Source organism: Entelurus aequoreus, linkage group LG06 (assembly GCF_033978785.1).
Source record: "Entelurus aequoreus isolate RoL-2023_Sb linkage group LG06, RoL_Eaeq_v1.1, whole genome shotgun sequence".
In the NCBI taxonomy this organism is placed as follows: Eukaryota; Metazoa; Chordata; class Actinopteri; order Syngnathiformes; family Syngnathidae; genus Entelurus; species Entelurus aequoreus.
The window spans coordinates 36,656,287-36,670,551 of NC_084736.1; the positions used below are offsets into that span (position 1 = coordinate 36,656,287).

The following is a 14,265-nucleotide window of genomic DNA, read 5'->3' on the forward strand; positions in this document are numbered from 1 at the left end:
TTATGATCAGTGATAAGTGTGAATTTCCTTCCATAAAGATATTTGTGAAATTTCTTTACTCCAAAAATGATAGCAAGTGCCTCCTTTTCAACTTGGGCATACTTCCTTTCTGGTTCAGTGAGTGTCCTTGAGGCAAATGCAACAGGTCGTTCTTCTCCATTTTCTGTTACATGTGAAATTACAGCCCCAACTCCATAAGGCGAAGCATCACATGCGATTCGCAGTGGCAGGCAGGTGTTGTAGTGTACTAACACTTTGTTCTGCAGCAGAAGTTGCTTTGCATCTTCAAATGCTTTTGCACATTCAACAGTCCAAACCCACTTTGAGTCCTTTTTAAGTAGGCTGTGCAGCGGCTGGAGCACAGTAGAGGGGTTTTGCAGGAATCTGCTGTAATAGTTTAGAAGGCCCAAGAAAGACTTCAGTTCTGTTACATTTGTGGGCTCAGGTGCATTTGTTATGGCAGTCACCTTTTCTTCTGTAGGATGTAACCCAGTCTTATCAATGCGATGTCCCAGATATACAACACTGCTCTGGAAAAACTGACATTTTGATAGCTTCACCCTGATGCCATGTTTCTCCAAACGTGTGAGAACATTATCCAGTCTTGTCAAATGCTCGTCCTCCGAGGAAGCAGTGATGAGGATGTCGTCCAAAAAACATGTCACATGGTCCATCCCTTGCAGAATCTGGTCCATAACAGACTGAAATATCGCAGGAGCACTCGAAACTCCATAACTGAGGCGATGATACTTGTACAGGCCCTTGTGTGTGTTTATGGTCAGATATTTTTCTGACTCTTCATCCAACTGTAGTTGTTGGTAGGCGTGCGAAAGATCCAGTTTACTGAAAGATGTTCCTCCTGCTAATGTAGCGAACAAATCTTCAGTATTCGGTAGTGGATATGTCTGCTCTTCAATGCACTGATTAACACTGACCTTGTAGTCACCACAAATCCTGATAGTTTTGTCGACCTTGGGTACGGTGACTATTGGAGCTGCCCACTCACTTTTGTCAATCTTTGAAATCACCTTCTCACTCTCCAACCTCTCCAGCTCTCTCTCTACAGCTTCCTTTAGTGCATAAGGAACTGGGCGAGCCTTGCAGAAAATTGGTGTGGTATCCGGCTTGGTGCGGATTTTAGCTTTAAACCCTGTGATACAGCCTTGGCCCTCTGAGAACACTACCTTATGTCTCTCTATCACCTCCTGTACTCCTGTGTTACCATGCGTCTTTGTCTGCACCTTGTGTACTGTAAAAATCTGTTTCCAGTTCAGCCGTAACTTTTTTAGCCAGTTGCGGGCAATCAGGGCAGGTCTGCTTCCCTGTACAATGACCAGTGGAAGTGTCACTTGCTGGTCCTCGTACTGTACTGGCAACATGTTGTACCCTCGAACAGCAATCCTTTGGCCTGAGTATGATTTCAACTTTAACTTGCAAACTGGTTTCAAGGGAAATTGAGTAAGGTTTTCCTGGTAAAAGCTGTCAGAAACCACTGACACTGCTGAACCCGTGTCCAGTAACATTTTGGTGCTCTTGTTTCCCAGTCCAAGATCCACTATGTAACCTTTTTCCCAGTTTGAGGTAGAGTCAACTGCATACAATCCAAAAAGTTCTGCCTCATCACCACTTTTGGATGCACTCCCTTCAGTTTCAACATACTGAGTTGAAGATTGCCCTTTAGTCTTCCTGCATGCACGGGCAATGTGTCCAATTTTGGAGCAAGCATGACACTTTTCATTTTTAAATCTGCAGTCATGTGCTGAGTGCTTTCCACCACATCTGTAACATGTTTGCTGCCCCCATGTGTCACTTTTGCCTCCTTTCTGTTCCTTTGCTTTGTTATTATTGTTCCATCTGAACTGTCCTTTCCTCCCCTTTTCAGAAAAATCATTAACACTTGACAGGGCATTTACCTGGTGAGGTCCGCTGTGTCCAGAGAACTCCATTGTATTTTTGGAAGCAAGTTCCATTGAGACTGCAATTTCACAGGCACGGGGAAAAGTCAGGTCCCTTTCAGACAACAGCCTGCGTTGCACTGCATCAAAACGTAATCTACTCACAAAACGATCTCTCATGGCATCGTCCAAATATTGTCCAAAATTGCAGGTAGCTGACAACTGGCTCAACGCCACAATGTAGTCAGAAACAGCTTCTCCTTCTTTCTGATTATGTTTCTGAAAGCGAAAACACTCTGCTATCACAACAGGTGCGGGCTTATAATGTCCACATAGCGCCCTCATCAGTACATCATATCCTAAAGCACTTGGCAATGCCGGAGACGTGAGGTTTTTCAGCAGCTTATACGTGTCTGCTCCAATAACAGAAAGGAAAACACACACCTTCTTGTCATTTCCAATCTCATTAGCCAGCATCCACTGCTCCAAACGCTCCAGATATGAATCAAAATCCTCCTTTGAATCATTGTATTCATCAATGCGACCCACTGTCTGAGCCATGTTAGCATCCGATGCTACTGCTACTCCGACACGTGCCCGGTTCCTCCACAAAGTAGGCTACTCGTCAGCCTTACCTACGACCAGTGCACGGACCTCCAATAAAGTCCCCTCACGCAGTGGGCTTCTTTTAAATCCTCGTCGCCATTTGTAATATATTGGGTTGGAGGCAATAAACAGGCGAGGTGATGAAGTACGTCTCTTTACTGTAGACTTCCAGAACAGACTCAACACACGTGACGTCAGGTGCGCAACACCACGTAAATCGTTGGCCAACCAAAAAGTAACCCCAGTACGCTATAGCCAATATTCACCAGGAGATGGCAACAGACAAACATAGATCACTCTATTACAAAGGATACATTTGTATTTGTACTGATACTTCCTGGATGACTACTTCAGTCTAATAGGAGCTAAATAATCCCTCCTGACCCCTCTCCTTATGCTCTGGCAGACCATGGGCCTCATGCATTAAGAGTTCCTACTAAAACCCAAATATGACTCCTTCATTCAGAAATATTGAATGACACAGAAATGAGTCATTATTAAGTTGCAGCACGTGTGACTCATTAGGGCCAGGTGCATTGTGGGTCAGGTGTGTTTGGAGGTGGGGGGTGGAGGTTGGAGGGGAGAAAAGAGAGAAGCAACACCTCTTCCTGGCGAGGGCGGGGGTGCCCCATGGCGAGGGCAGCGAGGTCTCGTGAGTCAGGCAGGGAGGAACCTGCTCCGCCCGACTGAGGCGCCGTCAACACACACACGCACACATACACACACGCACACATACGCAAACATGCACACGTGCGCACGCATACGCACGCGCACACATACACATGCACACACGCAAACATACACGTACACGCACACAAATACACATTTGCAAACATGCACACGCGCGTGCACACGTACACACATGCACACATTCACGCACACACACACATGCACACATTCACGCACAAATACACACGCACGCACGCACGCACGCACACACACACACACACACACACACACACACACACACACACACACACACACACACACACACACACACACACACACACACACACACACACACACACACACACACACACACACACACACACACACACAGGTGTAGCCAGGTGAGGATGGACAGTGAGGGTTAGAGGAAGAAGAAAAGAGAAGTTGTTAGTGTGAAGCAGAAAGGAAACAAGACATTGTCTTCACTCATGTGGAATTGAAGGGGAACTGCACTTTTTTTTAAATTTTTTTTTAAATCATTCACAATCCTTATGTGGGACAATAACACCTTGTTTTTTTTTTTTTTATGCATTCTAAATTGTAAAAAAACACTAGCAAGACTCAGCTAACATTGGAGCTCATTGTAAGTATATACAGTATGTAGTATCTAGTAACATTCATAATAACATTCAATATTTACATATTTTATATACACACTGTAAATATATGTCATGTAGTAACATTCATAATAACATGTAATATTGACATATTTTCATCATTTTAAGTATTAATTTCACAAACGCATCACAACCTTCACTTTTCCTTCAACAACAACAAGACTACTAATCATGACAGACTTGATGAGAGACAACAAACATAATAAAACAATCACTTACTGTAAAATGTCTGCTCTCACTGGGAAAAAGAGTGATGAGATGTTTATATCTTCCCCTTTACATGAACAATTCATCATAATCCTCACAAAGGGATTAAAAAAACAACAACCTTCTTTTTGTATCTTTTCGGCCATCTCCGGGTCTAAGTTGGATGTCAAAGTGGACCAACTTGTGGATTTATGTCCACAACCTTCTACTATCCAGGTGAGAGGCATAATTTATCATCTAGAATTCACTTTCATCAAGTCAGAGGCCATGCAGCAGCTCAATATGTCAATATAGCAGCATAAGCTAGTTAGCTCTCTAAAAGTAGTTCCTCTGTGTTAGCACTTATAATAACAATATTACTAATACTTGTTCATATTCAGGTCAAGACATGTAAATGGAGGATTGTTGGTGGGATGAGGGCAGTAGTGTACTCTCATGGTAAACAGACTTTTATTTGCATTTATTTACCAGTTAAAATACATTAAAATAAATAAATCTGTCTTCTTGTCTTACATAATAATTGTGAATGATATGCAACATGAAAAAAAAATTGCAATTCCCCTTTAAGATGAATAAAAAGAGTGGAAAATTTTTATTTATTTCAAGTAGATGAGGTGTGTGTGTACCTGTCGAAGTAGTGTAAAACTGAGGTGTGTGTGTACCTGTCGAAGGAGTGTAAAATTGAGGTGTGTGTACCTGTCAAAGGAGTGTAAAACTGAGGTGTGTGTACCTGTCGAAGGAGTGTAAAGGTGAGGTGTGTGTGTACCTGTCAAAGAAGTGTAAAACTGAGGTGTGTGTGTACCTGTCAAAGGAGTGTAAAACTGAGGTGTGTGTGTACCTGTCGAAGGAGTGTACAATTGAGGTGTATGTGTACCTGTCAAAGGAGTGTAAAACTGAGGTGTGTGTGTACCTGTCGAGGGAGTGTAAAGGTGAGGTGTGTGTGTACCTGTCGAAGGAGTGTAAAGGTGAGGTGTGTGTGTACCTGTCAAAGGAGTGTAAAACTGAGGTGTGTGTGTACCTGTCGAAGGAGTGTAAAGGTGAGGTGTGTGTGTACCTGTCAAAGGAGTGTAAAGGTGAGGTGTGTGTGTACCTGTCAAAGGAGTGTAAAACTGAGGTGTGTGTGTGTACCTGTCGAAGGAGTGTAAAACTGAGGTGTGTGTGTACCTGTCGAAGGAGTGTAAAGGTGAGGTGTGTGTGTACCTGTCAAAGGAGTGTAAAACTGAGGTGTGTGTGTACCTGTCGAAGGAGTGTAAAGGTGAGGTGTGTGTGTACCTGTCGAAGGAGTGTAAAACTGAGGAGTGTGTGTACCTGTCGAAGGAGTGTAAAGGTGAGGTGTGTGTGTACCTGTCGAAGGAGTGTAAAACTGAGGTGTGTGTGTACCTGTCGAAGGAGTGTAAAGGTGAGGTGTGTGTGTACCTGTCGAAGGACTGTAAAACTGAGGTGTGTGTCTACCTGTCGAAGGAGTGTAAAACTGAGGTTTGTGTACCTGTCGAAGGAGTGTACAATTGAGGTGTGTGTGTACCTGTCAAAGGAGTGTAAAACTGAGGTGTGTGTGTACCTGTCGAAGGAGTGTAAAGGTGAGGTGTGTGTGTACCTGTCGAAGGAGTGTAAAACTGAGGTGTGTGTGTACCTGTCGAAGGAGTGTAAAGGTGAGGTGTGTGTGTACCTGTCGAAGGAGTGTAAAACTGAGGTGTGTGTCTACCTGTCGAAGGAGTGTAAAACTGAGGTTTGTGTACCTGTCGAAGGAGTGTACAATTGAGGTGTGTGTGTACCTGTCAAAGGAGTGTAAAACTGAGGTGTGTGTGTACCTGTCGAAGGAGTGTAAAGGTGAGGTGTGTGTGTACCTGTCGAAGGAGTGTAAAACTGAGGTGTGTGTGTACCTGTCGAAGGAGTGTAAAGGTGAGGTGTGTGTGTACCTGTCGAAGAAGTGTAAAACTGAGGTGTGTGTGTACCTGTTGAAGGAGTGTAAAAGTGAGGTGTGTGTGTACCTGTTGAAGAAGTGTAAAGGTGAGGTGTGTGTGTACCTATCGAAGGAATGTAAAGGTGAGGTGTGTGTACATGTCGAAGGAGTGTACAATTGAGGTGTGTGTGTACCTGTCAAAGGAGTGTACAATTGAGGTGTGTGTGTACCTGTCAAAGGAGTGTAAAACTGAGGTGTGTGTGTACCTTTCGACGGAGTGTAAAGGTGAGGTGTGTCTGTACCTGTCAAAGGAGTGTAAAACTGAGGAACTGAGGTGTGTGTGTACCTGTCGAAGGAGTGTAAAGGTGAGGTGTGTGTGTACCTGTCGAAGAAGTGTAAAACTGAGGTGTGTGTGTACCTGTGGAAGGAGTGTAAAGGTGAGGTGTGTGTGTACCTGTCGAAGAAGTGTAAAGGTGAGGTGTATGTGTACCTGTCGAAGGAGTGTAAAGGTGAGGTGTGTGTACCTGTCGAAGGAGTGTAAAGGTGAGGTGTGTGTGTACCTGTCGAAGAAGTGTAAAACTGAGGTGTGTGTGTACCTGTCGAAGGAGTGTAAAGGTGAGGTGTGTGTGTACCTGTTGAAGAAGTGTAAAGGTGAGGTGTATGTGTACCTGTCGTAAGGAATGTAAAGGTGAGGTGTGTGTGTACCTGTCAAAGGAGTGTAAAGGTTAGGTGTGTGTGTACCTGTCAAATAAGTGTAAAGGTGAGGTGTGTGTGTGTACCTGACGAAGGAGTGTAAAGGTGAGGGGTGTGTGTACCTGTCAAAGAAGTGTAAAGGTGAGGTGTGTGTACCTGTCAAAGGAGTGTAAAGGTGAGGTATATGTGTACCTGTTGAAGGAATGTAAAGGTGAGGTGTGTGTGTACCTGTCGAAGGAGTGTAAAGGTTAGGTGTGTGTGTACCTGTCGAAGGAATGTAAAGGTTAGGTGTGTGTGTACCTGTCAAAGAAGTGTAAAGGTGAGGTGTGTGTGTACCTGAGGAAGGAGTGTAAAGGTGAGGGGTGTGTGTACCTGTCAAAGAAGTGTAAAGGTGAGGTGTGTGTACCTGTCAAAGGAGTGTAAAGGTGAGGTGTGTGTGTACCTGACGAAGGAGTGTAAAGGTGAGGGGTGTGTGTACCTGTCAAAGAAGTGTAAAGGTGAGGTGTGTGTGTACCTGACAAAGGAGTGTAAAGGTGAGGGGTGTGTGTACCTGTCAAAGAAGTGTAAAGGTGAGGTGTGTGTACCTGTCAAAGAAGTGTAAAGGTGAGGTGTGTGTGTACCTGACGAAGGAATGTAAAGGTGAGGTGTGTGTGTACCTGTCAAAGAAGTGTAAAGGTGAGGTGTGTGTGTACCTGAGGAAGGAGTGTAAAGGTGAGGGGTGTGTGTACCTGTCAAAGAAGTGTAAAGGTGAGGTGTGTGTACCTGTCAAAGGAGTGTAAAGGTGAGGTGTGTGTGTACCTGACGAAGGAGTGTAAAGGTGAGGGGTGTGTGTACCTGTCAAAGAAGTGTAAAGGTGAGGTGTGTGTGTACCTGACAAAGGAGTGTAAAGGTGAGGGGTGTGTGTACCTGTCAAAGAAGTGTAAAGGTGAGGTGTGTGTACCTGTCAAAGAAGTGTAAAGGTGAGGTGTGTGTGTACCTGACGAAGGAATGTAAAGGTGAGGTGTGTGTGTACCTGTCGAAGGAGTCGGTGGCCATCTTGTACATGTAGATGAAGAGCTTGCTGCAGTGTCTGAGCGTAGGACACACTCCCTCTCCCGCAGGCCCCGCCTCCTCCTCCAGCAGCCTCTGGAAAGGCTCAGAGTTGGAGGGGAAGACGCTGGTGGGGCTCAGCTTCTTCACATCAGAGAAGCATCCCAGCAGCCTGGCGAAGCGCAGGCGGTTACAGGACGCCAACTTAGGGCAGAAAGGAAGGGGGCGGGGCTACCTGACGGCGTCGGCCAGCTTCTCGTACTGGATCTCTGTTCGGAAGAAGTGGGAGTTGGCGGGCTCGTAGCGCATGGCGGCCGTGAGCGTGCAGAAGACGGTGTGCAGCAGCTCGAAGACCTGGTTCTGGTTGACGCGCTCCCAGCCGTGGCGAGGGGGCTGGCACAGCGAGCGCTCCATGGCCACCAGCAGCGAGGTCACGTAGACGAAGCCGCCCACCTTGCGGAAGACGGTGCGCGTGCGGTGGCTCTCTCGCAGCACGGCCAACAGCGCCTGCAGGGGAGGGAGGCGGAGCTTACGTTTACTGCCGGATACATTAGGAACTTGTGGGAGAAGTGGCGAGTCCTGGGCCTGGCGGGTGTTTCCGTCTAAGACTTGGACCTTATCCATCTATTTGGAACTGTGATGACATCTGCTGATTGGACCCTTGCTCTGGTCTATACACAAATTCGGAGGACGATGGCAGCCGTCAGACTATGAGGATCTCGGATTTGAATCACAAATTGGATAACATTTAAGAGAAGCTTTTCACTCTGCAAGGCGAAATTATGAACGCCAGTCCAACATCCACATAAAAGTATCTAAGATACATTTCTGCTCTTGTTCAAATAGTGCACATTCCCTGTCGTATTCTGGAACTGTATTTGATTTTGATAAATGTATGACTAAATATTCAAATGACTATTCTGTGTAACTGGCATGTCACGAAAAACTGAAGAAAAAAAATGTTCAGTTTTTGGACAGTTTGGATTTTTAGTTTTCTTTTTCAAAATAAAAAATATAATTATTTGCCCATCTCATAAAAATAAGAGAGTGAAAATAAACCACACTAAAACGACCATACTAACTTGCTATGCTAAGGTCATTTCATTGGTCAAGAGCTGCGTCCCAATACTTTAGTCCATATCCTGGTCAAGCCTGAAGTAGGAAGTGAAATCAGTGGCAGCTGCTACATTCTGCCATTCCGCTTCCTGTCATGTGACCAGCAGCCTGCAGGCTAGTTTGTTGATGTCTTGTGTCAACAACTCAGTCCCATCACTTCTTTCTATGACTCAAATAATATTTCCACGCCCGAGTCCTTATTTCTAAGCTGAAAGGGGGCTGCTGTCGTGTACTACTTGCGAGAGCACACCAAAGTAGTGTGTTTGTTATCACCAATAACCTGCGAGGAACCATCACATAACATCCCATCATTCACTTGAAGTGTCAAATGTGGCGAGAGGATTGTGGCAAAAATAATCATCACCATTAATAATGAATGATTACCGTAAATTTCAGCCTATAAGCCGCTGCTTTTTTCCCCCCAGGGTTTGAACCCTGTAGCTTATAAAACAGTGCAGCTATTTGATGGATTTCTCTTCGCTGACTATGATGTAAATAGTTAAAAAATACCAAGCAAACGCACTGAAAAGGTGTGTTATTGTTCTTGCTAAGGTGCCATCTTTTGGACAAGTTTGATCACTACAGGTGCTCCAGTGCCCTTCTGTTTACACTGAGCTATGAACCTACTGGAAGTACAGTCGCCGTTCCGTCTTCTAGCCGTCCATAGCGTTTCTACTGGCATGGATTCTTCATTCATCACTCCAAGCAACGTTTGTAAATTTTAAAATATAACTACAACAATTCTTACTTACTAAAGCGTCCCATGTGTGATGTCTGTAGGAATGTTTTCATGCATATTTGTATGTGCTGACTTAATGTAATCAAGCTAGTATAGGTAGCCTTAGCTAATATGCTAACATGTTTACAAGTGTCTGTAACTTACAATAACATTTGTTTTGTATCGTTTCACTTTCACAAATTCCTCAGTAAATTCACCAAAACGTCACCGTGGAGTTATTGAGTCTGTTTAGCTGATTGGAGAGCTAGCTTGCGCAGCTAGTGGGTCCATGACCGTGACTTCTGTTTTGTTTGATCATCCGTTTTACTGCCGTGTTACAGACACCGTTTGGAAACAATTAAGGTGTGTAAATAAACATTTACATTTACTATCTGCAACTTATATTCCGGTGAGACTAATATATGGAAAAAAAAAAAGTTTTCTTCTAAAATGTAGTGTATGTGGCTTATATAGCGGTGCGCTCTGTAGTACGGAAAAATGGTATTAATTCATTTGAAAACATGAGTATTTACAGTATTGTGCCACCGAGACTCAACTTAAATATAATTTAAAAGTACAACATAAATAAATTAGAAACAAATAAACAAGTAAAAACTAATAATAATAGTAACAAATGTACATTAAAATAACAAGAGCAATATAAAAAACTATTACATTTCTGTTTTTTCGTTTAATTTTTTTAAATTTAGTTTTGTTTGTTTGTTTTACACTTTGTTGAAACTTTTATTTTGTTAGTGCAGTCAGACCAGATGTTGTGTAGAGCGCTGTTATTGTGAAGGGGGGAGGAAGTTGTGTTAGTGTGAGTACGCCCTGAGTTGTGTTAGTGTGAGTACTCTCTGAGTTGTGTTAGTGTGTGTACTCTCTGAGTTGTGTTAGTGTGTGTACTCTCTGAGTTGTGTTAGTGTGAGTACGCCCTGAGTTGTGTTAGTGTTAGTGGGTGTTCGCCCTGAGTTGTGTTTGTGTGTGTATGCCCTGAGTTGTTAGTGTTAGTGGGTGTTCGCCCTGAGTTGTGTTAGTGTGTGTACTCTCTGAGTTGTGTTAATGTGTGTACTCTCTGAGTTGTGTTAGTGTGAGTACGCCCTGAGTTGTGATAGTGTTATTGGGTGTTCGCCCTGAGTTGTGTTAGTGTTAGTGTGTGTATGCCCTGAGTTGTTAGTGTGTGTACGCCCTGAGTTGTGTTAGTGTTAGTGGGTGTTCGCCCTGAGTTGTGTTAGTGTTAGTGGGTGTTCGCCCTGAGTTGTGTTAGTGTGTGTTCGCCCTGAGTTGTGTTAGTGTGTGTACTCTCTGAGTTGTGTTAGTGTTAGTGTGTGTACGCCCTGAGTTGTTAGTTTTAGTACGCCCTGAGTTGTGTTAGCGTTAGTGTGTGTATGCCGAGTTGTTAGTGTTAGTGTGTGTACGCCCTGAGTCGTGTTAGTGTGAGTACGCCCTGAGTCGTGTTAATGTGTGTATGCCCTGAGTCGTGTTAATGTGAGTACGCCCTGAGTTGTGTTAGTACGCCCTGAGTTGTGTTAGTGTGAGTACGCCCTGAGTCGTGTTAATGTGTGTACGCCCTGAGTCGTGTTAATGTGAGTACGCCCTGAGTTGTGTTAGTGTGAGTACGCCCTGAGTTGTGTTAGTGTGTGTACGCCCTGAGTTGTGTTAATGTGTGTACGCTCTTAGTTGTGTTAGTGTGAGTACGCCCTGAGTTGTGTTAGTGTGTGTACGCCCTGAGTTGTGTTAGTGCTAGTACGCCCTGAGTTGTGTTAATGTGTGTACACTCTTAGTTGTGTTAGTGTGAGTACGCCCTGAGTTGTGTTAGTGTGTGTACGCCCTGAGTTGTGTGAGTGTTAGTGCTAGTACGCCCTGAGTTGTGTGTGTGTGTGTGTGTGTACGCCCTGAGTTGTGTTAGTGCTAGTACGCCCTGAGTTGTGTGAGTGTGCGTGTGTGTACGCGCTGAGTTGTGTGAGTGTTAGTGTGAGTACGCCCTGAGTTGTGTTAGTGTTAGTGGGTGTTCGCCCTGAGTTGTGTTAGTGTTAATGTGTGTACGCCCTGATTTGTGTTAGTGTTAATGTGTGTACGCCCTGAGTTGTGTTAGTGTGAGTACGCCCTGATTTGTGTTAGTGTTAATGTGTGTACGCCCTGAGTTGTGTTAGTGTGAGTACGCCCTGAGTTGTGTTAATGTGTGTACGCTCTTAGTTGTGTTAGTGTGAGTACGCCCTGAGTTGTGTTAATGTGTGTACGCTCTTAGTTGTGTTAGTGTGAGTACGCCCTGAGTTGTGTTAGTGTGTGTACGCCCTGAGTTGTGTTAGTGGTAGTACGCCAGGAGTTGTGTTAGTGCTAGTACGCACTGTGTTGTGTTAGTGTTACTGTGTGTAAGCCCTGAGTTGTGTGAGTGTGTGTGTGTGTACGCCCTGAGTTGTGTTAGTGCTAGTACGCCCTTAGTTGTGTGAGTGTTAGTGCTTGTACGCCCTGAGTTGTGTGAGTGTGCGCGTGTATTCACCCGCAGGATGTCCGTCTTGAGCTGGAGTTCTCGGGGCGGTGCAGAGTGCATGAGACCCAGCAGGGTGCCCATGTCGTCGTCCCCGCTGGGCGACAGGACCAGCTGCTGGATGATGAGCAGGGCGTGTTCGCGACACTGTCGGTACTTGACGATGTTGTGCACGCAGCGGGCGCCGCCAAACTCCCTGAACAGGGCTGGGGATGCGGGGGGGAGAAAAGTCAAGATGTGGCTTGATCTCAGGAGGACAACACAACATGGCAGCATGAGGGATCCAACACACCATTCTCCCAAAGCCGAAAAACACAAATAATGAACACAGCCAGAAAAATGTCTATTTTGATCTTTAAATGTCTTTAATGTGACCTTCAGTGTTATTAAACACATTCAAGTTAGGTAGGTCCTCATACCACTTTTAGACGTCTAATACAATACTGACACAGCACCATGATATCACACTCAAGTGAACAGTCTGCAGGACTGCTTGTATCGCACATGATATCACACACAACTAAACACACTGCAGGACTACTTGTATCGCACATGATATCACACACAAGTAAACACTGCAAGACTGCTTGTATCACACATTTTACATGCAAGCAACTGATATTGGAGTGATATCAGATGGGGACACCCCTCAGTACGGACAGTATACAGTATAGTACTTAAAAAAGGTGTAGTAGTCCAAAGACTCAAACCCTTAACGAATCAATACGATTCCTATTCATTGGGTGACGATTCGATTCAGGATTGATTCTCGATTCAAACCGATTCTTACAAAGTAAAAATTGGTATAATAATTATCATGAAACTTTTTAAAACAGGTTACAGATTAGAACACATTCTTCTGCTTGCATGGAAATGGCATAAAAAATGTAATCTTATTAAAAAAGTACATATATTATTTTATTTTATTTTGCAAATGTATTTCTTTAGAATGGGGATGAATAATAAGAATCACAGTTCAGGTGTGAATCATGTTCTTGTGCAGCCCGAGTAGGTCTTGTTAAGAAATGTTGACTGGTAACACCTACGCTTTAGAGCTGCAGCACTCTTCTTCCCTGCAGATAGCGCCATCAAAGCAGTTCTTATTTAAGTAACCACAAAAAAATCAGAATTATTTATGATTTCAAGCAGAGGAATGAAACCCCCAAATATGGAAGGAGCCACTGTGTGTGTGGCTCTAGTGCACATGTCATGTTTGTAACTGACACACACACACACACACACACACACACACACACACACACACACACACACACACACACACACACACACACACACACACACACACACACACACACACACACACACACACACACACACACACACACACAGACAGACAGACAGACAGACAGACAGAGGATGTGCTGTGTAGATATCCCAGTGTCTGTGTGTTACCTGCGTTGGTGTTCATGGTGTGTGAGCCTTGCAGGAGCACCATCAGAGTCTCCATGACCAGCCAGGCCAGCTGCTTCTGCTCCTCCACCACACTGTTGTTTGCACTCTCAGCTGCACACACACACACACACACACACACAAGTCATGCACACAATTTATACAAACTTTCATACAATTAGGGATCGACCCAGTATCGGCCATGATGATCTTTGCCATTTTTACATACACCGCATCGGCCTATTTTTATCAGTTAAGTCTTTTTAAAATATATATATTGCCAATGAATAGTAATATTTAACATTATTATAAATGTAACCATCATCAAAGAAGCGTTGGTCAGGCACGTTTAAAACTGGTCAGTTGCACATGCGGCATTGTCCCGCCCACGGCACCGTCTGATTGGTTTAGCCAGGGGTCGGCAACCTTTACCACTCAAAGAGCCATTTTGGAAAGTTTCACAAATTAAAGAAAACAATGGGAGCGAAAAAAATTTTTTGAAAATTTAAAATGAAAAACACCGCATACAAAGCTTACATTGCTTTGCGCTATGTTAACCAGGGGTCTCTGACACACACACCGGCACGCATCTTAATAAGGAAATGTAATGTTAGTGCGGCCCGCGACTTTTAATTGAATGGCGCTTGATAGCGTCTTTCTTGCCAACCCTCTCAATTCTCCGGGAGACTCCCAAATCTCAGGACGTGCTGGCACTGCTTTTAGCGCCCTCTACAGCCTGCCCAAACAGCGTACCTGCTTGGCCACATGTTGAATGCAGCTTTTGCTTGCTCACGTAAGTGCCAGCAAGGCATACTTGTTCAACAACCTCACAGCTTACACTGACGGTAGTCGTACAA

At 44.4% G+C, this 14,265-nt stretch overlaps 1 protein-coding gene across 4 annotated transcripts in view; it reads right to left on the reverse strand.

The window, feature by feature from the left end:
- Positions 1–14,265, reverse strand: part of wdfy3 (WD repeat and FYVE domain containing 3) — a 202,441-nt gene that overhangs the window by 104,936 nt on the left and 83,240 nt on the right. For 3 of the 4 annotated variants that reach the window (XM_062050679.1, XM_062050678.1, XM_062050677.1), the window contains exons 10-14: positions 13,412–13,522; positions 12,011–12,204; positions 7,912–8,183; positions 7,660–7,848; positions 3,104–3,187 (exon numbers count right to left, since the gene is read on the reverse strand). In XM_062050679.1, the coding sequence (XP_061906663.1) occupies positions 3,104–3,187; positions 7,660–7,848; positions 7,912–8,183; positions 12,011–12,204; positions 13,412–13,522 (850 nt within the window). The remainder of the gene's footprint in view (positions 1–3,103; positions 3,188–7,659; positions 7,849–7,911; positions 8,184–12,010; positions 12,205–13,411; positions 13,523–14,265) is intronic. The other variant, XM_062050680.1, reaches the window with a different exon arrangement.